General features: G+C 39.5%; 2 protein-coding genes across 6 annotated transcripts in view; both read right to left on the bottom strand.

Annotated features, from left to right (window-relative positions):
* Positions 1-614: 614 nt before the first annotated feature.
* On the bottom strand, positions 615-7,565 carry LOC114366309 (ABC transporter G family member 20-like). Its single transcript, XM_028323142.1, has 8 exons — positions 7,559-7,565; positions 6,484-6,573; positions 6,083-6,172; positions 5,008-5,145; positions 4,272-4,396; positions 3,597-3,721; positions 2,445-2,689; positions 615-2,004 (listed from the first exon to the last, which is right to left on the bottom strand). The coding sequence occupies exons 1-8, from the start codon at positions 7,563-7,565 to the stop codon at positions 1,682-1,684; spliced, it is 1,143 nt and encodes a 380-aa protein (XP_028178943.1). The 3' UTR covers positions 615-1,681.
* snu (ABC-type transporter snustorr) overlaps positions 7,171-27,965 on the bottom strand; it is a 152,262-nt gene continuing 131,467 nt past the window's right edge. For all 5 annotated transcript variants that reach the window (XM_028323186.1, XM_028323185.1, XM_028323187.1 and 2 more), the window contains 10 exons: positions 26,160-26,361; positions 23,652-23,766; positions 19,079-19,263; positions 18,434-18,496; positions 17,393-17,548; positions 15,887-16,118; positions 14,450-14,574; positions 12,250-12,374; positions 10,091-10,335; positions 7,171-9,198 (listed from right to left, as the gene is read on the bottom strand). In XM_028323186.1, the coding sequence (XP_028178987.1) occupies positions 8,876-9,198; positions 10,091-10,335; positions 12,250-12,374; positions 14,450-14,574; positions 15,887-16,118; positions 17,393-17,548; positions 18,434-18,496; positions 19,079-19,263; positions 23,652-23,766; positions 26,160-26,361 (1,771 nt within the window). In that variant the 3' untranslated portion in view covers positions 7,171-8,875. The remainder of the gene's footprint in view (positions 9,199-10,090; positions 10,336-12,249; positions 12,375-14,449; positions 14,575-15,886; positions 16,119-17,392; positions 17,549-18,433; positions 18,497-19,078; positions 19,264-23,651; positions 23,767-26,159; positions 26,362-27,965) is intronic.

Below are 27,965 nucleotides of genomic sequence, written 5' to 3'. Positions count from 1 at the left end.
TCTTATACAAAGCTAGAGACAACACAGTGTTAAACATAGAAAACATTTTACAAAGACAGAAAAAACACAAAAAATTGCAAAACTGCGAATGTACAAAAATCTAAAATGTAATAAAAAAGATTTAACCTCCGTCAAAAATACTAACCTACCATTAAATGTGAGATTCTAAAGTATTTTCATGTGTAGTCTTATAAAACATAAACATTCATTGCATGCAAAAAGATAATAAATACATAATAGTGTCGCGATTCCCAATTTATTTTAATTCTAATCAAATTTACATAGACATGACATGTTCTAACTTACTGTACATAATTAACACTAATTATTTAATCAGGAATGTATGAAATTTATGAAATACTACTAAAAAAGATAATTTAAAACATTTAATAAGAAAAACTTGTGAAAGTACATACATATTACATTTCATACAAACCCGAATAAATTCATTACATAAAACAAGTGACAGACGATTATTTATATTGTCATTATAAATAAAAAATACTATTGTTAAGTCAATTCAAAGATGGCGCTAACGCTTGTATAGTTTTAGCTGTTTCAATCAAATGTTTTAAAGGCTGGCAACACCAAAAACTAGTAGATTTCTTCACCTATTATTTTTAGCGTTGCTTGGAATTCGAACACGTATTGTAGGCAATGGTTTTAGTGTCAAAAGTTATGACGTAGATTGCATTGAGCGTATTCTTTTATAATTACCTCACATTTCCATTCTCTGCAAGAAAGGTTTAATCACCATTATTTATGGCACCATCTTATTCTATGGTAACTCAGTTAACAGGTATCTGTTGTATCTTAAATTCTTAATGCCTTTACCAGAAGACTAAGGATGTAAATACCCAGAAGCGTTGGACCAATCATTATTTGCTAACATTCCCGAATATCCACCTTAATAAGTACGCATGTACTCCTAATTACTTATCATAAATACAAAAACTACTATTTACACTCGACTAACAGTCATTTAGCTATAAGTAATATTTAATCTATTTGTTCATAGCGGTTTGAGCAAAGGCTGATATGCTTAGACAGACTTAGATCAGTGTTGCCAGGTGTATTTATGAAATTACCAAAAAATATTAAAAGAAGGGTATTTTAGATATTGCATTGCTGGCAACACAGCACAATAGGTGGTGGGCGCTTAATTTCCTCTTACACAGATGGGCAAGTGTCTTATATCATATCAAATCTAGAATATCATTTCGAATTTGCATATTATGAAGCGTATAAATCAATTTGGTATTGATCTTTCACTTACACTTATACAAACTTGGCATTAACAATCTGATTTATTAAAGCATAGACAAGGAAATATGCGCTCTATAATATACAAGTCAATATTTTTACTTATGGAAACATTGCAAGACATTGGACATAAGTCATTTGGCCAGCATAAAACACCCGACCTTAGTTCTTTTTACAAATATAATTTTCACATATGGAAACACTAAGACATTGGACTTATGTAATTTGGCCACCTTAATTCTTACAAAATGATGTGCAATTTTCACGTAAAACATGGATGAAAGTCATTTGGCCATTTTTAAACGGTGTGTAATTTTCACATAAAACATGGACGAAAGTCATTTGGCCATTTTTAAAACGGTAATTTTTCATATGGAAACACTGAGACATAGACCTAAGTCGTTTGGCCACCTAACACCTAATTCTTCTTAACCTTCAAAATGGTGAGCGTTATCGTCAAGAATAGAGCTATCCAGACGAGGGTTGCGACGAATCCCATGTAGACATCGGGGTCTGAGAGAGGCCAGCCACGCGTTAGTATGGAACGAAGAGACGTGGTTGCTAGCGTTAGAGGTAGGCACAGAGACACGTAGCGGAGGACGAAAGGCATGCCTTCTATGGGCCAGATGACCCCGCTGAGGAGAAGTGTAGGGTAGAACGACCCCAGGGCCAGTTGGATCGCGTTCCGTTCCAATTCGCAGGCGGCGGAGATTACGAAGCCGAAGCACATTCCGCAGAGACCTATAACAGGGTACATCATTAATTTCAACCGTCCTAATAGAATTCAAATAACAGCGACAGGATCTAAGATATCAGTGCAGTAGTATGGAACCCTTCTTAATCGAGTTTAATTTGCAATAGGATTTTTTTATTTTACTTTTTACAAACAGAATAATATAAAATTACAATCAAGAAATGCATTATGTTTCTAATTCAATTCTTTGGTAAGTCAATTATACAGAGCACGACCCTATTATTTACTAAGACAAATGTAGGATTATGCCCGTTTAATCCACGTTCGTAACTGAAATTTGATAACCAGCTACGAACATGGATTTTTTTTTCTTGCTTGATAACCAGTTATGAAAATAGAATTTACATGTCGTTTTTGTAACCATGTACTTATAATCTTGCACTAGTCTTCGCGTGTAGCTGGCCTTATAATAAACCAAACAACATACCTTGCAAAATAGTCAACATGATAACATAGAAGATATTCCCGTTATTCTCCACTTCGAACACCAGGATCATGAAGATGAGCACGAGGGCCGTCTGTCCGCACATCACCACGAATTGCGTCACCACGTGCGAGAACAATATCTCGCCGGGAGACACGCCCGCTACCCACGAGCGGTCGAGTAAACCTTCCATACGTTCCACGATGAGCGCTGATGAGGTGAGAGCCACGGCTAAGAAGAACACGATTCTGGAAGGAGAAATTTAAAGTTTATTTATTATTTGCAGATAGGCTTTAAAAAGGACAGTTCTTGAGTGGCGACCGCGAGCCGGAAGACGTAGCGTGGGCAGGCCTCGCACTAGGTGGACCGACGATCTGGTGAAGGTCGCGGGAGGCGCCTGGATGCGAGCGGCGCAGGATCGCTCTTTGTGGAAATCCTTGGGGGAGGCCTTTGTCCAGCAGTGGACGTCTTTCGGCTGAAACGAAGGCTTTAAAAGCGCTTTTAAAAAGTGGGCTTTTGGGCCATTTAGACCCCGGTGCAAATTGCCAAAGTTTTCGTATGACCATACAATAAAAACTGTTTTGTTGTCTATCACGGCCCGCATCAATCAAATACTTATAAAAATCCTCGGACGATTTACATTAGTGACCTTTAAAGAGACCACTTGAGAAATTCCACCGCGGTCCAAATCACTCATGGTGCGAAACACCTTCAAACTCAGTGGTGAAAAGATAAGCTCATCACCATTAACAAAATAAAAAGACATTGGATTTAACTGTCTAGGCTCGACGAGACAAGACTCAAAGACAGGCGACGATCATGTGAGTTAGGAATTTCTATACCTATATTCCTTATCATCATAATAATTTAAGCCGCAGAATGTCCACAGCTGAACATAGGCATCCCCCAATGATTCCCAGATTGATCGGTTGGTAGCGACTTGCATCCAGTGCCCTCCTGCTACATTTATGAGGTTTTATGAACTGTAAATGAAGACGTAGTGTCAGGCAGGCCTCCCACTTGGTGGACCAACGATTTGGTGAAGGTCACGGGAAATACCTGGATTCGGGCAGCGCAGGACCCTTATGGAAATCCTTAGGCCTTTGTAGTAGTGGACGTCATTTAGCTTAAATCAACAAACTGAACTATACTCACGTCAGAATAACACCAGGGGCGACGAAGTCAGTGAATGAGGGGTCCTTATTCCCGTAGATGGGGTCCATGAAGTCGATGGGAATGTCTCCCAGCTTGGGGTTGTAGTTGCACGTCTCGAGCAAGCCCTGGAAACACAATATGTGATTGATTTATTACGTAACCCTTCAAGCCCCGGAAATCGAGACACAATAAAAATTTACGCGCTTAGTTTTTACAGGACCGCTTGGGGTTTGGTGGGTTGGTTTTTCGCACGTCCACATGTGATGCAGTATCCTGGAGGACTATATGTATGGAAAGATGATAGAAAGGGACGTATTATATTTTTTATGAAAATAAAAGCCTCGTTACTACCTGAAACTTATTTGCCATCTTCAAAAAAAGTAGCTTGACCTAAAGTAGATACATACATTTATGGCAAATGGGGTAAAACAGACATTTAGCAGTATTGTTGTGTTTTGGCAACTGGAGATATGATAGCCAGTTCTTTTGTTGTTAGAATTCCGGAATCGTCCCCGTTGTGGTTAAAAAAAGAAACTAATAGGAGTAACATAGTCCATAATTTTTTTCTGGGTCCATACCACAGTCCATTTTTGAAGATCTTTTATAACGTGTGGAATAGCAATAAAACATTCATCATGAACATTTAAATTAATTGAAAGTTGATTTGGTAGTTACCTTAGCAAAGTCCCGGTAGGAGAACTGTATGTCCCGGTTGAGCATGAGCCCGATCTGCTGGTTGGACATGTCGAGCCACACCTGGATCTCCGACGACGATATCGTCTCGTTGTCGGCGGTGTCGGCTGTCGGCAAATTAAGATTTGTTAAAAAAAATCAACTATAAGTCCTAGGTAGGACGCTGGGGCAGAAAAGTTCTCGAGTGGCGACCACGAGCCTGAAGACGTAGTGTGGGCAGGCCTCCCACTAGGTGGACCGACGATCTGGTAAAGGTCGCGGGCGGCGCACGATTTGCGGAAATCCTTGGGGAAGGCCTTTGTCCAGCAATGGACGTCATTCGGCTGAAACGAACGAAGGAAGAACCTGGATTTGACATACGAGAAAACTTAAATGTGGGCTCAAAAGGTCTCCCTTCAAGTACCCGCGAATCAAGGATAATAGAAATCAATTTAATTGTTACTGCAGTCTGATGCGACCGCTTAGAGTTTGATTGGTTAAGAAATCGTATGTCTGAATTTTGAATAGTGTTAGCTTCAGTTAATTTCAAATATCCGGATCCGTCAAATGTCTTATCTTCATAGACTTTGTATGCTGTCACAAGATTATTTTGTCACTAAACACTTTTTTAACTAGAGCAAGTCTGGCCACTAAGGAGACCCTCTTGAGAAGGGTAAACTTTACCTACAAAGGGTACTACCCCTTATACTACAAGATTATAGGTTCCTTCATCACTTACCTAGAGCAAGTCTGGCCACGAGCGAGTCCGTATAGTTCTCATTGAAGTACAGCACTCCCCACGCGTCCCCTTCCTTCACGGCGTCCAAGGCTGCGTCTTTGGTAGGGTAGTAGATCCGCCTACTAAGGAGTAGTAGATCTGCCTACTAAGGGGTAGTAGCACGGTAATACTATCTATACAGTATTCCAACTCGACCATATTTTTGAAATAAATGTCAACAGCCGCGCGGAACGTCACGGTATGACAACATGCGGTAGGGCTGCCCACCTGTAGACCCTATTTTCATTACAACTACCTACTAAGAATTTCTATCAAGTTTTGTGAATGTATTTTGTGATTGTAATTTTTATTTTATTTTGACAAATAAAATACTTTATGAATGAAATAGGATAAAAATGCATGATGTCTTGTCATTAGTAGATTTAATTTAAAAAATATATTTGTGTTAAGATTTAGTAACAAATCTTATAAATTTGCGACCGTAAAATGTATGCGCCTCGACTGAGGCGTACAAAATGCTTGATTTATACAGGGTGTTAGGTATATGGGTTTATAAGCGGACACTAGCCCATGTTAACATGTGCATATTAATGGTATGGTGTAGTCGGAAAATTGGTATCATCATTTTATTCATTTTAATAATTTTAATTTTCATAAAAATCTGATTTTATAAATTATTTTGTATGAAAATAAAAAAAATTAAAACTGGCATCACTGACTTCACCATACCATTTACATGCATAAATGTTAACATATTTATTTATTTATTTAATAATAATAATAATATGGGCTAGTGTCGGCTTATAAACACATTTACCTAACACCCTGTATAAATAGCTACTTGTAATTATTTTTATAAAAAAGCACTGTCTAAAAAACAACACATCGTCCGTTTATTACTATGACCCATTCGCGACACCCCCGACTTTTGCATGTCGAGCGCATACCGAGATTTGAATTTCGAAGGAAAGCTCGAGTTTCGTCGGTTTATATGAAGTTACAATACTGTATGATATTATTACCGTGGTAGTAGACCAAGTTTGAAGTCACAAAACTGTAGGTTTTCAACACTTACCTAGAGCAAGTCTGGCCACAAGCGAGTCCGTATAGTTCTCATTGAAGTACAGCACTCCCCACGCGTCCCCTTCCTTCACGGCGTCCAGGGCTGCGTCTTTGGTAGGGTAGTAGATCCGCCTACTAAGGGGTAGTAGATCTGCCTACTAAGGGGTAGTAGACCAAGTTTGACGTCACAAAACTGTGGGTTTTCAACACTTACCTAGAGCAAGTCTGGCCACCAGCGAGTCCGTATAGTTCTCATTGAAGTACAGCACTCCCCACGCGTCCCCTTCCTTCACGGCGTCCAAGGCCGGTCTTTGGTAGGGTAGTAGATCCGCCTACTAAGGAGTAGTAGATCTGCCTACTAAGGGGTAGTAGACCAAGTTTGACGTCACAAAACTGTAGGTTTTCAACACTTACCTAGAGCAAGTCTGGCCACCAGCGAGTCCGTATAGTTCTCATTGAAGTACAGCACTCCCCACGCGTTCCCTTCCTTCACGGTGTCCAAGGCTGGAAGGTCAGGACCAGTTTCAACCACTCATTTGGCTCACTTTTAGCTAGGTCCACGGACCAAGTCGCCGGATTGAGTTTTTAAATATTTTCTTCTTTTTTAAACTGGTTGCCGCAGTTTCCAGAGCTAAAAAGGTGAACCTTCAATATTTTTGTTAATAAATTAAACACCAAATCAACACAAATCTACTCTAGAATCTTAGAGTGAGTCCATTTGCCGGAGGAATAAATAATTGAAAATTCAGTCTGGCGACTTGATCCGTGGACCAATCTAATAGGGGGCCAAGTCACTGGAAGACTCAAAATTAGTCTTCAGTCATTTTTTACATTAATAAGTTTTTAAAAACTGCATACTAGTCGAATTTAAATGCACTTTTGTTACTGTGTGCAACAAGGGCGTAGCGCCACTTGTGACATAAATTATTCTCATGCCATCAGGGAGCGTCTGATCGAAACCAGTTTTTGGGATGTTAAACTAGATGGTACAGTGCATGTTTTGATATAATAACATCAAAACGGACTTTCGGTACCGAACGCCCTTGTTGCTCCCAATGCTTCAATTGCAATAAATATGTTTCATAATTTGTGGATTATATCGTAGAAAATATAAACACAGATTTTATGTCAAAAATGTCTAGCCTTTTAGTTTTATAAATACGTTCAAAAAGTATCTTATACAAAGCTAGAGACAATACAGTGTTAAACATAGAAAACATTTTACATGTATTTAAAAAGACAGAAAAAACACAAAACAATGCAAAACTGCGAATGTACAAAAATTTAAAAGTAATAAAAAAAAATTTAACCTCCGTCAAAAATACTAACCTACCATTAAATGTGAGATTCTAAAGTATTTTCATGTGTAGTCTTATAAAACATAAACATTCATTGCATGCAAAAAGATAATAAATACATAATAGTGTCGCGATTCCCAATTTATTTTAATTCTAATCAAATTTACATAGACATGACATTTCTAACTTACTGTACATATTTAACACTAATTATTTAATCAGGAATGTATGAAATTTATAAAATACTACTAAAAAAGATAATTTAAAACATTTCATAAGAAAAACTTGTGAAAGCACATACATATTACATTTCATACAAACCCGAATAAATTCATTACATAAAACAAGTGACAGACGATTATTTATATTGTCATTATAAATAAAAAATACTATTGTTAAGTCAATTCAAAGATGGCGCTAACGCTTGAATAGTTTTAGCTGTTTCAATCAAATGTTTTAAAGGCTGGCAACACCAAAAACTAGTAGATTTGTTCACCTATTATTTTTAGCGTTGCTTGGAATTCGAACACGTATTGTAGGCAATGGTTTTAGTGTCAAAAGTTATGACGTAGATTGCATTGAGCGTATTCTTTTATAATTACCTTACATTTCCATTCTCTGCAAGAAAGGTTTAATCACCATTATTTATGGCACCATCTTATTCTATGGTAACTCAGTTAACAGGTATCTGTTGTATCTTAATGCCTTTACCAGAAGACTAAGAATGTAAATACCCAGAAGCGTTGGACCAATCATTATTTGCTAACATTCCCGAATATCCACCTTAATAAGTACGCATGTACTGTAAATTACTTATCATAAATACAAAAACTACTATTTACACTCGACTAACAGTCATTTAGCTATAAGTAATATTTAATCTATTTGTTCATAGCGGTTTGAGCAAAGGCTGATATGCTTAGACAGACTTAGACCAGTGTTGCCAGGTGTATTTATGAAATTACCAAAAAATATTAAAAGAAGGGTATTTTAGATATTGCATTGCTGGCAACACAGCACAATAGGTGGTGGGCGCTTAATTTCCTCTTACACAGATGGGCAAGTGTCTTAGATATCATTTTAACTAAAAAAATCCAGGATGAAATTTCGAAACTGCATATTACGAAGCGTATAAATCAATTTGGTATTGATCTTTCACTTACACTTACACACACTTGATATTCACAATCTGATTTATTAAAGCATAGACATAGAAATATGCGCTCTATAATATACAAGTCAATATTTTTTACAAAAGGAAACACTGCAAGACATTGGACATAAGTCATTTGGCCAGCATAAAACACCCGACCTTAGTTCTTTTTACAAATATAATTTTCACATATGGAAACACTAAGACATTGGACTTAAGTAATTTGGCCACCTTAATTCTTACAAAATGATGTGTAATTTGCACATAAAACATGGACGGAAGTCATTTGGCCATTTTTAAAATGGTATTTTTTCATATGGAAACACTGAGACATAGACCTAAGTCATTTGGCCACCTAATTCTTCTTAACCTTCAAAATGGTGAGCGTTATCGTCAAGAATAGAGCTATCCAGACGAGGGTTGCGACGAATCCCATGTAGACATCGGGGTCTGAGAGAGGCCAGCCACGCGTTAGTATGGAACGAAGTGACGTGGTTGCCAGCGTTAGAGGTAGGCATAGAGACACGTAGCGGAGGACGAAAGGCATGCCTTCTATGGGCCAGATGACCCCGCTGAGTAGAAGTGTAGGGTAGAACGACCCCAGGGCCAGTTGGATCGCGTTTCGTTCCAGTTCGCAGGCGGCGGAGATTACGAAACCGAAGCACATTCCACAAAGACCTGGAATGAGAAATGTGTTTATTTTTCACCAGAATCTTTTTTTTTTTTTTTTTTTTAAAGATTATTAGTAATAGCTGACCCGGCGAACTTCGTACCGCCTTAGCGTAGAGATTTTCTTAATATTTTTTTCCGTAAGAACCATCCTTGGACTTCCACAAACATTTAAAAAAAAGAATTATCGAAATCGATTCAGCCGTTCACACGTGATGCCGTGACAACGCGAAACGGGTTTCATTTTTATATATATAGATTTGTTATTACACAAATTACTAATACTCCCGTTAGCCCCTCGTACTAAGCTAAATATGCTTGTGTCACGAGTGAGCTCACCACAATAGTCGAGCGGCGGCGGGGACCGAACCCGCGTTCCCCGGATCACGAGTCGGCCAGTCCGACCCCTTCACCGTTCGGCTATCGTGGCTTAAATTTGCATATGACACCAGATGAGGCTTGGAGAATGCAACATTTATGAAGGTTTTTATTTCGAAATCACTTCACGGAGCGAAGTAAAAAAAAAAAGAAATTCCGGGACTAAGGCTCGGTTTCCACCAAGGCAAAGCGGAGCAATGTTTTGAATAACCAATCAGATTCCATTCAATCTGAATGACATAGTATTGGTTATTCAAAACATTTCCCGGCTCCGCTCCGGGCCTAAGTGATTTCGAAATTGTCACTTATGTAACATAGTTACCCTACACAAGTACTTATTGACATCCTAAAAATTAAAAATATATTTTTAATCAACTGCAAAAAATGCTTTTTCAAACACCAAAAATTGTAAAACAAGATAACAAATTATAATGCTTTTTCAAAAGTTGCAGCAAAACCAAAAATTTTGAGACAAGTGTTCTTAAAATTGTAATATAGCTATAGATTATCTAAATAAACATACCTTGCAAAATAGTCAACATGATAACATAGAAGATATTCCCGTTATTCTCCACTTCGAACACCAGGATCATGAAGATGAGCACGAGGGCCGTCTGTCCGCACATCACCACGAATTGCGTCACCACGTGCGAGAATAATATCTCGCCGGGAGACACGCCCGCTACCCACGACCGGTCGAGCAGACCTTCCATTCGTTCCACGATGAGCGCTGATGAAGTGAGCGCTACGGCTAAGAAGAACACGATTCTGGAAGGAGAATTACAAAGTTTGTAAAAGCTGCGTACATGTATGATAACACTGGCCTACAGCCATTTTGGTGCCGGGGATTTAAGACCTGATTTTAAGTATGTCTTGCATGGCGATATCAAAAATGTAATCAGTTTTTCTCTATCAGCTCTAGTTCCCGAGATAACTAAAAAACAATTTTCACAATGAATATATATTTTTTTTAGCATTAAACATCAAGAAATTGTCTTTTGAGTGATTTTTTCGAATGAAACTTACTTGGGCAATCTCGCATGATTCTCCAACTGTAGTCGGTCATCATATGAGCGTCCCATCTTCCTTGGTAACTATTCTCCATTGTTTTTATGTCTTGGTGAAAACGTTTTCCTTGTTCTTCGCTTAGTTCTCCTAAATTTTGTTGGAATTGATCTAGTTTACTGTTAAAATAGTGTAATTTTATACCTATATAACAGCTCAAATCTGTGAATTGAACCAGCACATCCTAAACTAATTCTATATAGTTGTCAGCCTTATGCTTTCCCAGGAAATTTTGTACAACTGATACAAAAGATTTCCACGCAAACCATTCCACATCGTTCATAGAAATCTTAAATTTAGTGAAGTCTTTTATTAATACAGTTATTTGAAGTCCATCAAATATACCTGCTTTTAGTTTTTCAGTACTTAAACTTGGAAATTTCTGTTAAATTAACTGGAAATATTGGCTATTTTCGCCATATCATAGGCACTCCAAGCTTCAAAAACTTACGTGTGCCTTTCTAGTATCTTCGCAGATGTTCAACGCACATTATACATACCATTTGAGGCACCTACACCTTACCTTTGTATTGAATTTCAATATCGAAGTAAGCAAAATACAAAAAATTCGCCGTGTTTTTAATGGTTTCACGCTGATATTTCAGTAGTATTCACAACAAACTTATCAAAATGAATTAGGATCGTTAACACAACATCTGGACGTACTAGCCATAGCTAAATAGTAACATAAAGTTTATCGATGTTATTGTAATAATGACTATTTGCGAACAAGACGGGGAAAAAACTAAAATGAGGGTAGTCGACAAACTAGAGCTGATGAGTTGAAATGAAGTATGTCAATATATTGTAGATTACCCATATTATCGATCGTTTATACAAAAAGAGCTGCACCAAAAAAAATATTTTGTTTTGCAGGCCTGTGTAATGATAAACTGTGTGCAAAAGGCCACTTCGTATCAACAAATAAAAATACTGTTTTGTTGTTGCATATCACGGTCCAAACGTATAGGACGTTAAGTTCTTGGACGATTCACAGTTCACGGTTGGTTCTACACGGTTCAAATCACTCGTGGTGCGAATCGTCTTTAGAACGTCTTCACAGTGGTGAAAAGTCACATGCTTAGTAACAAGAGTAACCCTTTAACTGATAAAGCAAAAGAATTTTCATTGGTTTTGAACCTTATGTTAACTCAATAAAATTCCAAATATGGTGGCAACAATTCAACTAGGTAAACCTGGTAAAAAAATTAACATTTAAGTTTGAGACATTAGATAAACGAGACGCATTAAATAAACAGTTGGTGATCACTGATCATGTGAATTGGTAAAACATGTACTTATAATATATGTCATCATCATCATAAATAATTTCAGCCGCAGGACGTCCACAGCTGAAAATAGGCATACCCCAATGATTCCAGATTGATCAGTTGATAGCGAATTGCATCCTGCTACATTTATGAGGTTTTATAAACTGTAAATGAAGACGTACCTAGTGTAGGCAGACCTGCCACTTGGTGGACCAACGTTTTGGCAAAGGTCACGGGAAATATCTGAATTCGGGCAGCGCAGGACCCTTATGGAAACCCTTAGGGAAGGCGTTTTTCCAGCAGTAGACGTCATTTGGCTGAAACGAACGAACTGAACTATACTCACGTCAGAATAACACCAGGGGCGACGAAGTCAGTGAAAGAGGGGTCCTTATTTCCGTAGATGGGGTCCATGAAGTCGATTGGGATGTCTCCCAGCTTCGGGTTGTAATTGCACGTCTCAAGCAAGCCCTGGAAACACAATATGTGATTTTTTTTATCCACAACGAGGAAGCTTTTGGCCTGTATCTCACCTGATGGTAAGTGACGATCAGGCCGAAGGTGGTAGCGAGCTTCACCCGGAATCCTCAACCACGGAGGAACTGGCTATCTTACGTCTAACTGCCGGAACACAACAATGCTGTTAACATTGTTGTTATGGCGACAGACTTAGGTAAGATGGTAGTAGCTAGCCAGGCCGACTTAGAACAAGCCCTACCACCAACCAAACCGAACAGAAAAATCTGCCCCCACTGGGAATCGAACCCGGGACCTCTGCGTCTGAAGCAGGTGGTTTTACCACTAGACCACAGAGGCGGTTAAAAGAGATTATTTGATTATACCAATTTGTTTCTTTCTTCCTTCATCGGCCCGTACTCTAGGATTGATAGAATAAATCATTGGAAACAATATTCGGGCCGACGCAGAATGTGCTTTTCGCAAAATGCGCACTGTTACATACTAACATACAAACTATTCAGCTTTTACATTTGCATAGAAGTGTGCATTTTGCGAGATGCACATTTTGCGTCAGACTCCTATATTTTCTGTCGCTGAGGATTCCGAGTGAAGCTCGCTTCCATCTGATCATCAATTTCCATCAGGTTACCATAAAATCTGATTTTTACGCATAGTATTTGGGCAATGATTAGAAGTTGTTTCCTCATCAACCAGTTTATTTGACAGTTCCAACTCCTTGCCAGGCAATCTTTTAAGGGTAGCTGCCAAAGCCACGACGACACTTCATGATGCACCAACATTCTAACCAATATTGGGAACATATGCTGACAAACATCAGCTTTTATAAAATGACGTAGGTCTAGCGTTCATCAGCTCTTAGTCTATTACTGCTCCATTGTCTCTGTAGTTCTGCATGCTATATGCCTTGCATATAGGGTTTCTGCTCGAGCTTTCTCGAACTCGAGAAAACTCGAGAAATTTGGCTTCATTCGAGACGAGAAAAAAATTACCGGAGCTCGAGAATTCTCGAGTTTCGATTTTGAAGCTTTAATATTCTTGAAAGCCTATTTTCTTAGACAAAAGTAAGTTTTTAATTATTTAATATGTAGGTTAACGTTGCTTTTAGACTGGCCTAGTCCTTCCTTTTTTAACTGAATTGATTTGCAAGTAATGATCTCAATCAAAACTAAGTAATAATGTTCACCTACTAGTATGCTATATTTATTATGTATTACTCTGACTAATTTAAATAAAATTAAAAAAAAACTGAACAATTTGTAAACTGTCTGTTAGGTTAGGTACTCGTGCCTACTCGTAAATACGTTTATTCAAGTCGTTATCTTTAAGAAATTTAAAAATATATTAAAAAAGTTTTTTGTTTATAAAACTATTTATCGTAATTTTTCTATTTGAACTTGTGTTCTTTGGAAAACAAGTGATTCAATTGTAGCTCCAAATTTTTATTGTTATTTATCCTTAAAGCACACTCGACTTTATGACTTTTATTCCTTTAGTTAATACTAAGTTATGATTTTTAGTTAATATTAAAATTATGAGAAAGAAGATTTTATTTTTTGTTTCTTTTCTTACCAAAATAAGTGGTACTAAATTCTAATATTAATTGTTGTGCAATAAAAGTAGGTATATTAGATTTTAAAAAAACCTGTTTTTATTAAATTTCAACCGATTTCAACAGTTTTAATTAAAAGACTCGAGACCCGAGAAAACTCGAGACTTTGGCTTCGAGAATTCCCGAAACTCGAGAAAAAAAATTGGTCGAGAAATCAGAAACCCTACTTGCATATTGTCAATTCCTCAAGCTGTGTCAAGGACAAAAGTAAAAACATCTATAGTCTGGTCTGCGAGCACGTAGAATTTTGTCCAATGACCCCGAGCTACCCATCCTTATCGCTCGCGCGTAATTATGTTGCTGTCGCGCTCGCACACTCACTGCGGGCGCCCGTCGCACAGTCGCGACAGCAATATAATTTTGCGCGAGCGATAAGGATGGGTAGCTTGGGGTCATTGGACAAAATTCTACGTGCTCACAGACCGGGCTTTAATAGGAGTAAAGAGGTTGATGTTACCTTAGCAAAGTCCCGGTAGGAGAACTGTATGTCCCGGTTGAGCATGAGCCCGATCTGCTGGTTGGACATGTCGAGCCACACCTGGATCTCCGACGACGATATCGTCTCGTTGTCGGCGGTGTCGGCTGTCGGCAAATTAAGATTTGTTAAAAAAATCAACTATAAGTCCTAGGTAGGACGCTGGGGCAGAAAAGTTCTCGAGTGGCGACCACGAGCCTGAAGACGTAGTGTGGGCAGGCCTCCCACTAGGTGGACCGACGATCTGGTAAAGGTCGCGGGCGGCGCACGATTTGCGGAAATCCTTGGGGAAGGCCTTTGTCCAGCAATGGACGTCATTCGGCTGAAACGAACGAAGGAAGAACCTGGATTTGACATACGAGAAAACTTAAATGTGGGCTCAAAAGGTCTCCCTTCAAGTACCCGCGAATCAAGGATAATAGAAATCAATTTAATTGTTACTGCAGTCTCATGCGACCGCTTAGGGTTTGATGGGTTAAGAAATCGTATGTCTGAATTTTGAATAGTGTTAGCTTCAGTTAATTTCAAACATCTTATCTCCATAGACCTGCCTTGTATGCCGTCACAAGATTACAAATAGGTTCTTTTGTCACTTAACTAGAGAAAGTCTATCCACTAAGGAGACCGTGGCCAAGGCTGCCTCTTTAAGAAGGGTAAAAGATCTACATACAAAGGGGTAGTATAAGGGGTACTACCTAGTATAAGGGCCTCCTTCATCACTTACCTAGAGCAAGTCTGGCCACGAGCGAGTCCGTATAGTTCTCATTGAAGTACAGCACTCCCCACGCGTCCCCTTCCTTCACGGCGTCCAAGGCTGCGTCTTTGGTAGGGTAGTAGATCTGCCTACTAAGGAGTAGTAGATCTGCCTACTAAGGGGTAGTAGACCAAGTATGACGTCACAGAACTGTAGGTTTTCAACACTTACCTAGAGCAAGTCTGGCCACCAGCGAGTCCGTATAGTTCTCATTGAAGTACAGCACTCCCCACGCGTCCCCTTCCTTCACGGCGTCCAGGGCTGCGTCTTTGGTAGGGTAGTAGATCCGCCTACTAAGGAGTAGTAGATTTGCCTACTAAGGGGTAGTAGATCTGCCTACTAAGGGGTAGTAGCTTTGCCTACTATGTGGTAGTAGATCTGCCTTTTAAGGGGTAGTTGATCTGTCTACTAAGGGGTAGTAGACCAAGTATGACGTCACAGAACTGTAGGTTTTCAACACTTACCTAGAGCAAGTCTGGCCACAAGCGAGTCCGTATAGTTCTCGTTGAAGTACAATACTCCCCACGCGTCCCCTTCCTTCACGGCGTCCAAGGCTGCGTCTTTGGTAGGGTAGTAGATCTGCCTACTAAGGAGTAGTAGATGTGCATACTAAGGGATAGTAGACCAAGTTTGACGTCACAAAACTGTAGGTTTTCAATACTTACCTAGAGCAAGTCTCGCCACCAGCGAGTCCGTATAGTTCTCATTGAAGTACAGCACTCCCCACGCGTCCCCTTCCTTCACGGCGTCCAAGGCTGCGTCTTTGGTAGGGTAGTAGATCTGCCGCGTATGTTCCGTGAGTTGTGCTAAATAGCGGCACGAGAGGTTCTTCATAGAGCACGTGGAATTGAAGGGGCAGTCGCCGTCGATTACTCGCACGTCGTCGTTCACGATAGCCTGGAAGGATGGCGTAAAAAAAATAATACTATAAAAGCGCTTTGCAAAAACCTTTTTGACTTTTTTCAATGGCAAGATGGAAAAAAGTCATTCATCATCATCTGGCTTGGACGAATTAACCACGTCCAAGTCATCTGGTCATTTTAAAAGTTTCCACTGCATGGGCACGATTCTAATTTACCAGATGCAATCGATCTGGTGAAGATTTCGGGAAGCACCTGGATGCGGGCAGTGCAGGACCGATCGTTATGGAAATCCTTGAAGGAAGCATTTGTCCAGCAGTCGACGTCATTTGGCCAGTGCCGGATTATGACTACTTGATACCCTAACTAAGCAATCCACGACGACATCATAAAGGTAGCAGGAAGGCGCTGGACGCAGGCCGCTACCAACCGGGCAACATGGAAAGCATTGGGGGAGGCCTATGTTCAGCAGTGGACGTCCTATGGCTAAAATGATGATGATGATACCACTGCAAAGAGTGCAGCAACGAAGAAGTCAATGCTATAAGAACAGAAGAAGATGTGTTTGCTGGTAGGGCAAAAAAAGAATGAGACATGTATAGGCTCCTTAAGAGCATTTGACGATTTTTAAGTACTAACAGGCCTGTTCATCTCCGTGAGTTTACATCGAAAACAAAACACGCACGATTGCCCCCTACAAGAGTACTATTCGACAAGGCCTCACATACGAGCGAACATTGACTCACGCACGCGTATTCTTGTGTATGATGGAAGAAAATAAAGAAAATGGTGTACTAAATACTGTGTGGTATTTAACTGCCTAAATAATAATAAAAACACAGAATGTACTTTTTAAGTTGCCTCAAGACACTGAGAGGTAAATAAGTAGTTAATATTATTCATGATAATTCATGATAAATCATTTTCCGCAGTTTGGCACCTCACGTCACATCATTTTACCGAAGTCAGCCCTATAGCTTCGGCGCAGTGCCGATCACTGACGTTTGTCAACAAAATGGTGCTTGACTCTTGAGACAGGCTAAATTACACCATATTGTTAATGACATTGAGCATACATTTTTTAAATACCTTCGCGAAGTAAAACTTCTGTACGTAGTACTTATTATTATTCTGTGGTACTAATTTAAATAGTCTACACAAATAAAGCGCGGGAGGTGCCTGGATGCGAGCGGCGCAGGACCGTTCATTGTGGAAATCCTTAGGGGAGGCCTTTGTCCAGCAGTGGACGTCTTTTGGCTGAAACGAACGAACGAAAATAAAGGTAATTTTGATTTTGATTTTGTAACTTACCAGCTTGAGGTCGGTGGGGTCGCGGCCGATGGCCAGGCAGAACAGGATGACCTGCATGACGGGTAGCACGAAGATGAACAACATGACGCCGATGTTGCGCCACATTCGCAGGAAATTCTTCTGGATGAGCGCCTTGATCTTGCCGCGGGACGTCAGCTGCGAGGGAAAATAACTCTTATTGTTACCGACAAAAAGTAGCTTAGACATTGAAGAAAGAAAACTGTAACAAAATTATACGATACTAGCTTTCCGCCCGCGGCTTCGCCCGTGTGGATTTTTGTCTGTCACAGAAAAACTTTATCGCGCGCGTCCCTGTTTCAAAAACCGGGATAAAAACTATCCTATGTTCTTTCCCAAGACTCAAACTATCTCTATGCCAAATTTCATCAAAATCGGTTGCGGGGTTTAAGCGGGAAAGCGTAACAGACAGACAGGCAGACAGACAGACAGACAGAGTTACTTTCGCATTTATAATATTAGTTGGGATGGATTTAAAACTGAGATCAAAGGACTTTAACGTTTAACTGCTAAGTTTCACCAAGTCTGTCGCCATAACAACAATGTTAACAGCATTGTTGTGTTCCGGCAGTTAGAGGTAAGATAGCCAGTTCCTCCGTGGTTGAGGATTCCGGGTGAAGCTCACTTCCACCTTCGGCCTGATCGTCACTTACCATCAGGTAAGATACAGGCCAAGAGCTTCCTCGTTGTGGATAAAAAAAACTGCTTCTGTTGCCAAGTAAACTTGGTTAGCTTCATCTAGGGTTAATTTCATTTAAGTCTGTCGCTATTACCACAATGTCAAGAGCATAGTTTTGTTTCGGCAATTTGAGTTAGATCCTTTCTGTGGTTGACAATTCGTGAGTAAAAACGGTAGTATAGTCATCCTACTAGTACTTCACTGATGACATTTCGGGCTCGGCTGTTACTACAGTCGTGGTAAGAAGCTTACTTGTTAATAAATAACCCTTTTTTCGTCTCTCTCAGTTTTAAAAGTAATCTAATCTAATATCAATTTGGTGAAAATCATGCTAAAAAACTTACGTTGAAGCAGTCGGTACAGTCCTTGCATTCGTTGGTAACAGCTTCCGTAACTTTCCCAGGGAGCTGGAATAAAACAATTAAAGGCAAATGAGAATGATGAAATGACAATTTCCATTATAGATTAAGTCGATGTTTGTTTGTAAGGCTAGATTTTTCTTAGTTCGTTGAAAACTACAATTTAAATATTGAGGCTGAATATTCACAAAACTTAAAGGTACATTTTTTAACTGTGGTATGATGGGGTCCTACAAGGGTCTACTATGAGACTACAATTATACCTATCTATATCTGTTTATTTATTCTGTCAGGATCTTAGAGAGCGGTAATATTTCTAATACCCTAGGACAGCGGTTCCCGAAAGGTGGTCCGCGGAACCCTGGGGTTCCGTGGAAAGGCCGCAAGGGTTCCGTAAAAAATATTATCTCACGTTTCGTGACCGACGTTGTTCGCACGCACCGACTTGTTTACGCACAAGGGAGGGGCAGGGCGTGCGGGCGGAGTAGTACGGGGGTTCCGCTAGGAAGAGAATAATCAACTAAGGTTCCTTGACAAAAAAAAATGGGAAACCCTGCCCTAGGATACCTATCAAATTGTAGATCACAGGGGATAATTAAATAGTAGAGGATTTTAAAGCCGTCAACTTACGTCGCCATTAGAACCGACGCCATTCTCCACGATCAGCACCTCTTTGCTCTGGTTGATGGCTTGGAAGTTCAACCCGACCACTTGCGCATCCTCGGCCGCGTAAGGCGCCTCTTCCCGCTTGGACAGCTTGTTCAGCCCTAGGGCTCCGCCCGACACGTTCAGTTCCACTACTGGGTTGGTTTGACCTGGGAACAACGAGATAATAGTTATAGTTAAACAGATGACCAGGTGAACGTCGTATCATCTTAATTTATCTATTTCGTCCATATTATTATTTTCACACCGTATAGTAAAGCTTCTAAAACCAAAATCATTTAAATTGGCCCAGTTGTTCCTGCTCACTTTATGAAGTCGACTGTCTTGGTCCATCCAGGTGTTAACAAGGAATGCACTTATATTTTTGCCATAGTTGAATTATTATAATAAAAACTAAATTACTCGTAGGTATATTTAGGTTTGATCTCTGTCTAATTGCCGAATGAACATGCAAAAATTATGTTATCATTAAGTTTAAATACGTTGTTTGCGCACCAAAACATCAAACTTGTTTCATCGTCCAATCGGCAAGAAGTATAATCATTTGGCCCTAAAACACCTGTCTCACTGCAAATTATGAGGCTGAAAGTACGAGTACTGGAAATACGATATGCATCACGGACACGACACGCTCCGTGCTCACCAAGTATTTACTCTGGATTCTAGTTTCATTATACTCGTATGGAAAGGAAAAGTAAACAATCTAACGACATAGTTAATTACTAAACTTGAGCATCATTAAAAAGAGAAAAGCTTGTACGATAAAGGTTTCATTTTTAACCTTATCAGCCACCAAGAACTTTGCTTTGAAAACTAAGTTATTTTCAGCAATTTCAGCTTCGGAAATCTTATTTTATTGGCTTATTAACACGCTACAGAAACGGAACTATTCCCACCTCTCATTCCCACCGCTGCAACTCCTGTGTAGTCAATAAAAATCCAACCATTGAAGGTCAATTTTGTCTCGGGGGAAAGTTAATGCTATAGAAAGTAGAGATTTTAAAATAATATAGGTACAATGTAAAAAAGTAAGTACAGTTAAAATCTGGATAATAAAGTCAGTGGGTAGACAACACTTGTTGAAAAAAATATGCGTGTCAAGTATCGCTTGTTCAATCATTTTTCTTAGTTAAAATCGATTTTCTTTGTATATTTATAGCAGATGCTGATTGCTTTAAATCAGCGCTAATTGCGTACTACAATAAAACTGAACAATAAAAATGCAATCTGTCTCATTATGAAGATTCTAATTGTTTATTAAAGGTCATTTAGAGCTCACTTTGTAATTTCCAAATGATTATTCTTCTTACTGCTAAGATCAGTCATATTTTCCACTGAAATTATTGTGGCTTTGATGATTTTGGAATCTTAGAATACTTGATATTTTCGTCAAAACTGGAATTAAAATGTCTGCACTGCAACTCCTGTGTACGGGACTATTCCTATCTCTCATTCATACAACTCCTGTGCAGCCAGGATCTACAGCTTGAAACCCAATCGGTAAAGGTCAAGTTTGTCCCGCGAGCAACTCCTATCTCTACAGTTACAGTTTGACTGCCATAAAAATACAACCCAATGGCTAAGTTGGCCTCACAGGAAAGTTAAGCTGTCATTGAACCAAAAACGAACTCAATCAGAAAGAAATAGGAGGAGTTTAAAGGCTAATGATCGTCATTCCTGAGGTGCAAAACGGGTGACAGCTAAATAAAGATAACAGATAGAAAAACCATTATGGTAGAGATATGCCTTTTCGGGTAGGTTGTCTCAAGGACAAGCCAGCTATTAGGCTATTTCGGATGATGCCAAATAAGATCTATTCAGATGAAATGAAAATATTGGCAAGGCTGGAACCAACCATGTAAGAATTTTGAGCTGTTTTTAATACGGTTCTACTAAACAAAGGTTTCAAATTGTTTAGCTAAGTATTCTTAGATTTTCCTATTTTGGTTTTAGCAACAATCTAGTTGTTTGCACACGTCGGCACCACTGTCCACCGACTCAGATGATGATCTTAAACAAACAAAGCAAGGTCAACAGAATGTTACAGTATTAGCAACATAGTCTCCTTTATTCTGATGCAATAAGGTCGCAAATAATACTGTTTAGACTAAGAGCTAGTGAACGCCAGATTTACGTTATTGTATAAAAGCTGAACGAACGAGTAAACGAACTAAAGACTAAAGTCGCTGACATAGCCCGACGGATTAGCAAGCTGAAGTGGCAATGGGCAGGGCACATAGTAAGCAGAACTGACGGCCGATGGGGCAGCAAGGTTCTGGAGTGGAGGCCGCGTACCGGAAAACGCAGCGTGAGACGTGGGTAAAAGGTGGACCGACGACATCATAAAGGTAGCAGGAAGGCGCTGGACGCAGGCCGCTACCAACCGGGCAACATGGAAAGCATTGGGGGAGGCCTATGTTCAGCAGTGGACGTCCTATGGCTGAGATGATGATGATGATGATGATGATGATAAAAGCTGAAAGTTTTTCAGCGTATGCTCCTAAGATAGGTAAGAACGTTGGTGCATTATGAAGTTTGGGTCATCGTGGCTTTGGCAGCTACCCTAAATGATTTTCTGGCAAGGGTTTGGGACGGTCAAAACTATATCTGGCTGGTGAAGAAATAACTTCTATTTATTTCCAAAATTAATACAAAAATCAGCTTTAATGATATAACGCGCCTTTATGCGGTATTCCTTAGACTGTAATTCTACTTCTGGCGTTTACTAGCTCTTAGTCTATTGTTTGTAAACAGAGTTAAAGAAAATTGAATTAACTCGTCGTGACGATCGAAATGCATCGAAGAACATAGTAAACATAGGATGTTGTGGCCAAGGATGACGGATGGGGTTCCTTGCGAAAGACTGGTTTCATTGTTGCCCGCTTATTAAAACAGTCTAGCATCTAAGGGAAATCAGTTTCCGTCGGCAAACAAATGATACTATGTTTATAACTTTGGAATAACTCCGCGATAATTTTTCGTGACACCTTTGTGGTTATGTAAGTTAGGAGTGATCTTCTGCGCATGATCAAAGTATTCTGTTCTGTAATAATTCGTTCGTTTTAACATAAGACCGTTTATTTTACATGAAAATTATCTATAGGTACAATAAGAACCACAATTGATGTTTAACAAGAACATTTGAACTCTGGCCATGCTAAGTTGAAAAAATTCTAATAAGTAGTAGGTAGGTAGGTATAGATGACAATACTCGTAGTTCTATTGTTATTCACGTCAATATTAGGTACTTTAGATCTCTGTATCTAACTTCGTTGTGATTGAAATTCAAAATTTGGTGTTGATTTTCAGCGATAAAAAATCTTTTTTGTAACTAAAACCAAGTAAGTATAGGTAGTTCAGTTAGGTACTAGTAAATATATTCTGTGCTAAAACTAACAATAGCTAGGCACTGTCTAATGGGACTGCACGCCTTAGAATACGTAAAATATAAAATAGGCTAAGATATAAAATGGAAAAAACTTTAAACGTCCGTGTCAACTCGGCAGCTATCTTAACCTCTTACGTGATACGCGTTTTAATATCTTGCGAAACGTCGACCGGTCTGCCTGCGTCGGGTTTACGACTGAATTTTGCAAGCGTTGTTTATTATTATCCGTTTATACGAGTACGAGGCCAATTTACGGTGATCTAGTGGTTAAACTACTTTACTTACTGACCTGTCTCTGTGCTTGATTTCTAGGCGTACAAAGAAAGAGAGCCACTTATTTTGTATGTGACAGAAAAACTTTATCGCGCGCGTCCCTGTTTCAAAAACCGGGATAAAAACTATTCTATGTCCTTTCCCGGGACTCAAACTATCTCTATGCCAAATTTCATCAAAATCGGTTCAGTGGTTTAGGCGTGAAAGTAAAACAGAAAGACAGACAGACAGATTTACTTTCGCATTTATAATCTATATATATAAAAATGAAACCCGTTTCGCGTTGTCACGGCATCACGTGTGAACGGCTGAACCGATTTCGATAATTCTTTTTTTTAAATGTTTGTGGAAGTCCAAGGATGGTTCTTACGGAAAAAAATATTAAGAAAATCTCTACGCTAAGGCGGTACGAAGTTCGCCGGGTCAGCTAGTATTAGTATAGATAGAGAGTTGCAGAAGTTATAAGCACTCATGGCAGAGCAGGATTACCTGGACTACCTAATTGTATTACCAAAGCTGAATTCAAGCGTTTATGGCACATTTTTCGCGCTTTTAAAGGTAAAATAGAAATCTAATAAAGGTGTTAGACAATAAAAAACAGATCTTTCTAAATCTAGAAATTAGTTAATCTGAATCTGAATCATCAATAAAGCTTTTCAATTAAAAACCTAACAGGCAGGCGATTTACTCGATACTGAAAAAACTAAATTATAAATAAACAACTTGAAAAAATCGAACTGCCTAAGGCGGAAATTAGAATTAGGAATTAGAAGCGACTTTTATCGCTAAAAACTTTTAATAACTTACTGATAAAACTAAATTTTCAGCTTTGTCTGACTTTAGATCTAGACCTATCTTTAACTATAGGTACCTTACCTTGTTTTCTAGACAGCTTTAGGAAGACGTCTTCTAGCGATATGCAGCTGTACTTGGTGAGGAGAGCCTGCGGCGACTCCTCGGCCAGAAGGCGACCGCTTCTCATCAGGCCGATCTGAAAGGTACAGAAAATCTTACAAATATGCGAACAGTACGGAATCATTCATTTGATACGGGACTATTCCGACCTCTCGTTCCCACGGCTGCAACTCCTGTGCAGCCAGGATCTACAGCTTGACCGCCAATAAACAACTACCTAGTTCGCTACCCATTGCGTTGTTATGTCTGTGGTCACAGCTCAAGAACTTTTGCTTCTAGCACCATCAGTTCTACGATCTCTTATCGATAGAAACACTTAAGTGTGTCGGTTACTTTTACTCTCATTTCAGATGCAATCAATTTACTCAGATTAAAACTGCGAATATCTACTAAACTTAGGATAAGTTCTCTCGCTCTCACCGCTGTAGCTCCTGTAGGTATGTATTTGTAATGTAATTTTAGTCAAATCCAAGGTTATTCAATGTAGTTCACAATGCTTTGTGGTTTTTCAGAAACTTAATGCGAAATTCGTGAATCAGTACTTAGAGGACAACTAGATGTTTTAAAGCATTTTAATCATTTAGCTATTGCGATCTATATTTTTGAGTGAATCACAAACTTGAACAAAGGAATTCCATTTTCACATTTCTAGCAAAAGCAAAACTTTTCTAGAAAAGTATAGACTTACTTTATAGTGTTAAAACCTAAACTATGTCTTGCTAAACCATAGACATAATAACTTGCTTCCTTACGGCAGGTCCATTTTATTAGTGTCACATTATGGTTTTAACGAGCTACACCGCCATAGAGGTGGAATGCGGTTAGTCTCATGCCACCTCGTGGTTCAAATCACGTTTGTAGACTAGAGGACAGGGTCCCTTGAAGTTTTGTGACTGTATACGTAGTAGTAATGGACAAGATGGGCAGACAGTTTATGTCGTTGGCTTTGATAAATTAGAAACAGCATTTGCTAAAAGATTATTGAAACTACGCCATGGTTTTGTATGGTAACAAAGAAAACTACTTTTCAAAGATTTTTTAAAAATAAAAAAACAGTGGATATAAGAATTAAAGATATTTTCAAATTCAAACTACAAAAGTTTCTTAGCAACAATAGTTTAACCTAAATACATAACTACTTTAACCGTCACCGATGAAAAATTGACTCGTAAATTTTTTAAACAACTTGTAATTGGCCTACTTTACTGATTTAACTATATTTAAACACTTTCCCAAGTCATTCTAGATGCTGTTAGAGACGCGACCGCTGGCCCTTGGACCATAATTGCGATATTCGTCACGTGTACCTAATAATTTGATAGCGAATGCTATAAAGGTAGGCCGGTTCTGAGAAGATGTCTCGCAAGATTGATTAACACTAGCTTTGTATTTAAATACGACCTCTCAAAGTTTGTCGAACTCACACAAATATTACAGCTGCTTTGTAATTTACTTCATTGGTTCGAAATCCTGATTGGCTTTAGGTAGGTAAACATTTTTTTTTTCTGTTTTACTAGTCCCACCTGTGTAATAAATATGTCTAAGTTTTGTAATACGTTTTCCTAAACAGCTTTTGTTTTGGATTACACGATTTTGGATGTGTCTTTCCAGTTCTGGCGGGATCTTGCAAATTGTCCAAACTTAGCTTTCCGCGTACGTCTTTGCTCGCATACCTAGATCACAAAATCTGCAGAATATCATGTGGATTTGCTATTAGCCGCCTAGGCGCACTGCCCACTGACTTTTAGTTGGCCGATAGTTGGGCCCTATTCTAATTTGTATGAAGAATCGGCCGATACATGTTCGTACTGATCAACAGCCCGATTCAACTATTGGACAACTAAAAGTACTGGTCTGCGCACAGGCTTAGAGTAAGTTGAAACTTCGTTATCTGTACTAGATGCCAGGACTACTTACGCTGTGCGCTTGCCGCGCCTCCTCAATATAATGCGTGGTGATGATGACAGTTTTGTCTCAGGAGCTGGTGATACAGACCAGGTGCATCCAGTTGGTCTGCCTCAGCAGTGGATCCACACCAACAGTAGGCTCATCCAGGATTAGTAGCCCAGGGTCTTGCAACTATTGGACTATCATCTGAACTAAAATCTAGAACTTACGCTATGCGCTTGCCGCGCCTCTTCAATATAATCCGTCTTGGAGCTGGTGATGAGGACCAAGTGCATCCAGATGGACTGCCTCAGCAGTGGATCCACACCAACAGTGGGCTCATCCAGGATTAGTTGTCCAGGGTCATGCAGCTGTTGAGCTATAGCCATCTAAACTAAAATCTAGAACTTACGCTGTGCGCTTGCCACACCTCTTCAATATAATGGGTCTTGTCTCAGGAGCTGGTGATGCGGACCAAGAGCATCCAGATGAACTGCCTCAGCAGTGGATCCACAGTGGGCTCATCCAAAATTAGTAGCCCAGGGTCTTGCAACTGTTGAACTATAGTTATCTAGGACTTACGCTATGCGCTTGCCGCGCCTCTTCGATATAATGCGTGGTGATGATGACAGTCTTGTCTCCGGAGCTGGTTATGCGGACCAGGTGCATCCAGATGGACTGTCTCAGCAGTGGATCCACACCAACAGTGGGCTCATCCAAGATCAGGAGCTCCGGGTCGTGCATGAGAGCCACTGCGAAGGATACGCGCCGTTGTTGTCCGCCACTGTGGAAGAAAACGTGGATTAAATACAAGGATTAATATTTTGGATGTATTATTATTTATTGTATCTCTCAGTGTAAGACCACCCACTCCCACTCTTCTTTTGGATGTCGTAAGAGGCTACTAAAGGAAAAACGCGTGGACATCAGGTCTACCTAACGCGTCTGACCAGCGCGGCAGCGTTAAAAGTTTAGGTCAACTTCTACAAGCAGGCTTAAATCAAATATATTTGTAAGCCATTGATAGTAAATACGTTTGTGCTTTTATCCATCTATTTACCCACAACAATATTAGTAATATTAATTTATTACCATGATACAAGGATATAAGGATACAAATAGCAGGTAGATCCCACTTAACACCAGGTGCAATTGTTGTCAAATACCTACCTTGTTATGCATAATAAAAAGGATGTCCCTAATACCTTATACCAAAAATATTGTTGAGAAAGATTTACATTTAGATACTAGACTACTAGGTACTTTAAAGTAATCTTTAGTTAAAACTATTTATTTTCCTTCCACGCCTTTGTGATGTCTCATGCAAACTTAAACTAGTGTCATTGACCTGATATTCTCAGGAAAACCGCAATGACTCCATTTATTTTCAAAGTAGAGCCGACAAGTGGGACACACGTTGACAGACCGTCATTTGTTATGAACAATGAATGGGATGACAAATGAACGATTCTACGATATTAAAGGATTTGCCACACTGGATCTGTTCTACGGTCAGGTCGAAGTGAATCATATATGAACAAGTTTGTGGGTCTTACATTTTGTATCGATGCGATCTAATCGTGAAAACGTAAACAGCACCGCTGACAGAATGCCTTGTCACGCTCGCTGTCAGATTGTTTTCGTAGACTGCTGACCGATTACCCTGATCGACAATGTTGTTGACAGCAGATCGCGGATCATCCAGTGTGCCAAATACTTAAAACTTCATCGATTGTCAACTGTCAAACCACTTGTTTAGACCTCTGCTTTGGACCTGATGGTGTCTAGAAAAACCTGCTTCAGCAGTAAGAAAACTCAAGTTACAGCCAGTTTCACCGGTTTGTGATAAAGATACCCACAGATATTTATCTGACGTATAACGCTATACAATTTAGTTAATCTGATAGATAAACTAATGATATGCTGCCCGTAGTTTATCACGAATAAAGGACGTAGCACACTAATCAACCCGGAAAGGGATGGTCACCGTATCAACTCGAGGCGGTTACTATTCTTTGTATGAAACTCCATGCTACAACGCACACTTATCCGCACCGTAATGTAAACGCGTCACCTCGCGGATGACAGCGCTCTAAAGGCGATGACAGCTCACGAAAGGCGATACGGTGTTGATCCCTTTCCGAGTTGATAAGTCTGCTATGACCTTAAGCCCTTAACGTATTTACATATTATGAAATCTAACGCCCGTATTTACAAACATTACTACAAGGTCTCACAGTGCGCGTGGACAAACAGGGTGACATACAAACCAATCGCAGAGCTCTATTCAACGCTATGCGTTGGATTTTCTGCTTCACTTAAGCAAGCATAGTTAGTTTCTTAACTCTATAATGGTGTCAATTCAAATGACTATGGATAAAATTCATC

This window comes from Ostrinia furnacalis, unplaced genomic scaffold (assembly GCF_004193835.3).
Source record: "Ostrinia furnacalis isolate ACB-3 unplaced genomic scaffold, ASM419383v2 OfSCF0620, whole genome shotgun sequence".
In the NCBI taxonomy this organism is placed as follows: Eukaryota; Metazoa; Arthropoda; class Insecta; order Lepidoptera; family Crambidae; genus Ostrinia; species Ostrinia furnacalis.
Note: the sequence above shows the minus strand (reverse complement) of the source record. Positions and strands in the feature narration are given on the sequence as shown.

Excerpts from the sequence above, each read along its gene's own strand:
- LOC114366309 (XM_028323142.1), bottom strand. Across the intron at positions 2,690-3,596 it reads GCCCCTGGTGTTATTCTGAC|AATCGTGTTCTTCTTAGCCG; the intron begins GTGAGTATAGTT and ends TTCTCCTTCCAG. Across the intron at positions 2,005-2,444 it reads CATGTTGACTATTTTGCAAG|GTCTCTGCGGAATGTGCTTC; the intron begins GTATGTTGTTTG and ends ACCCTGTTATAG.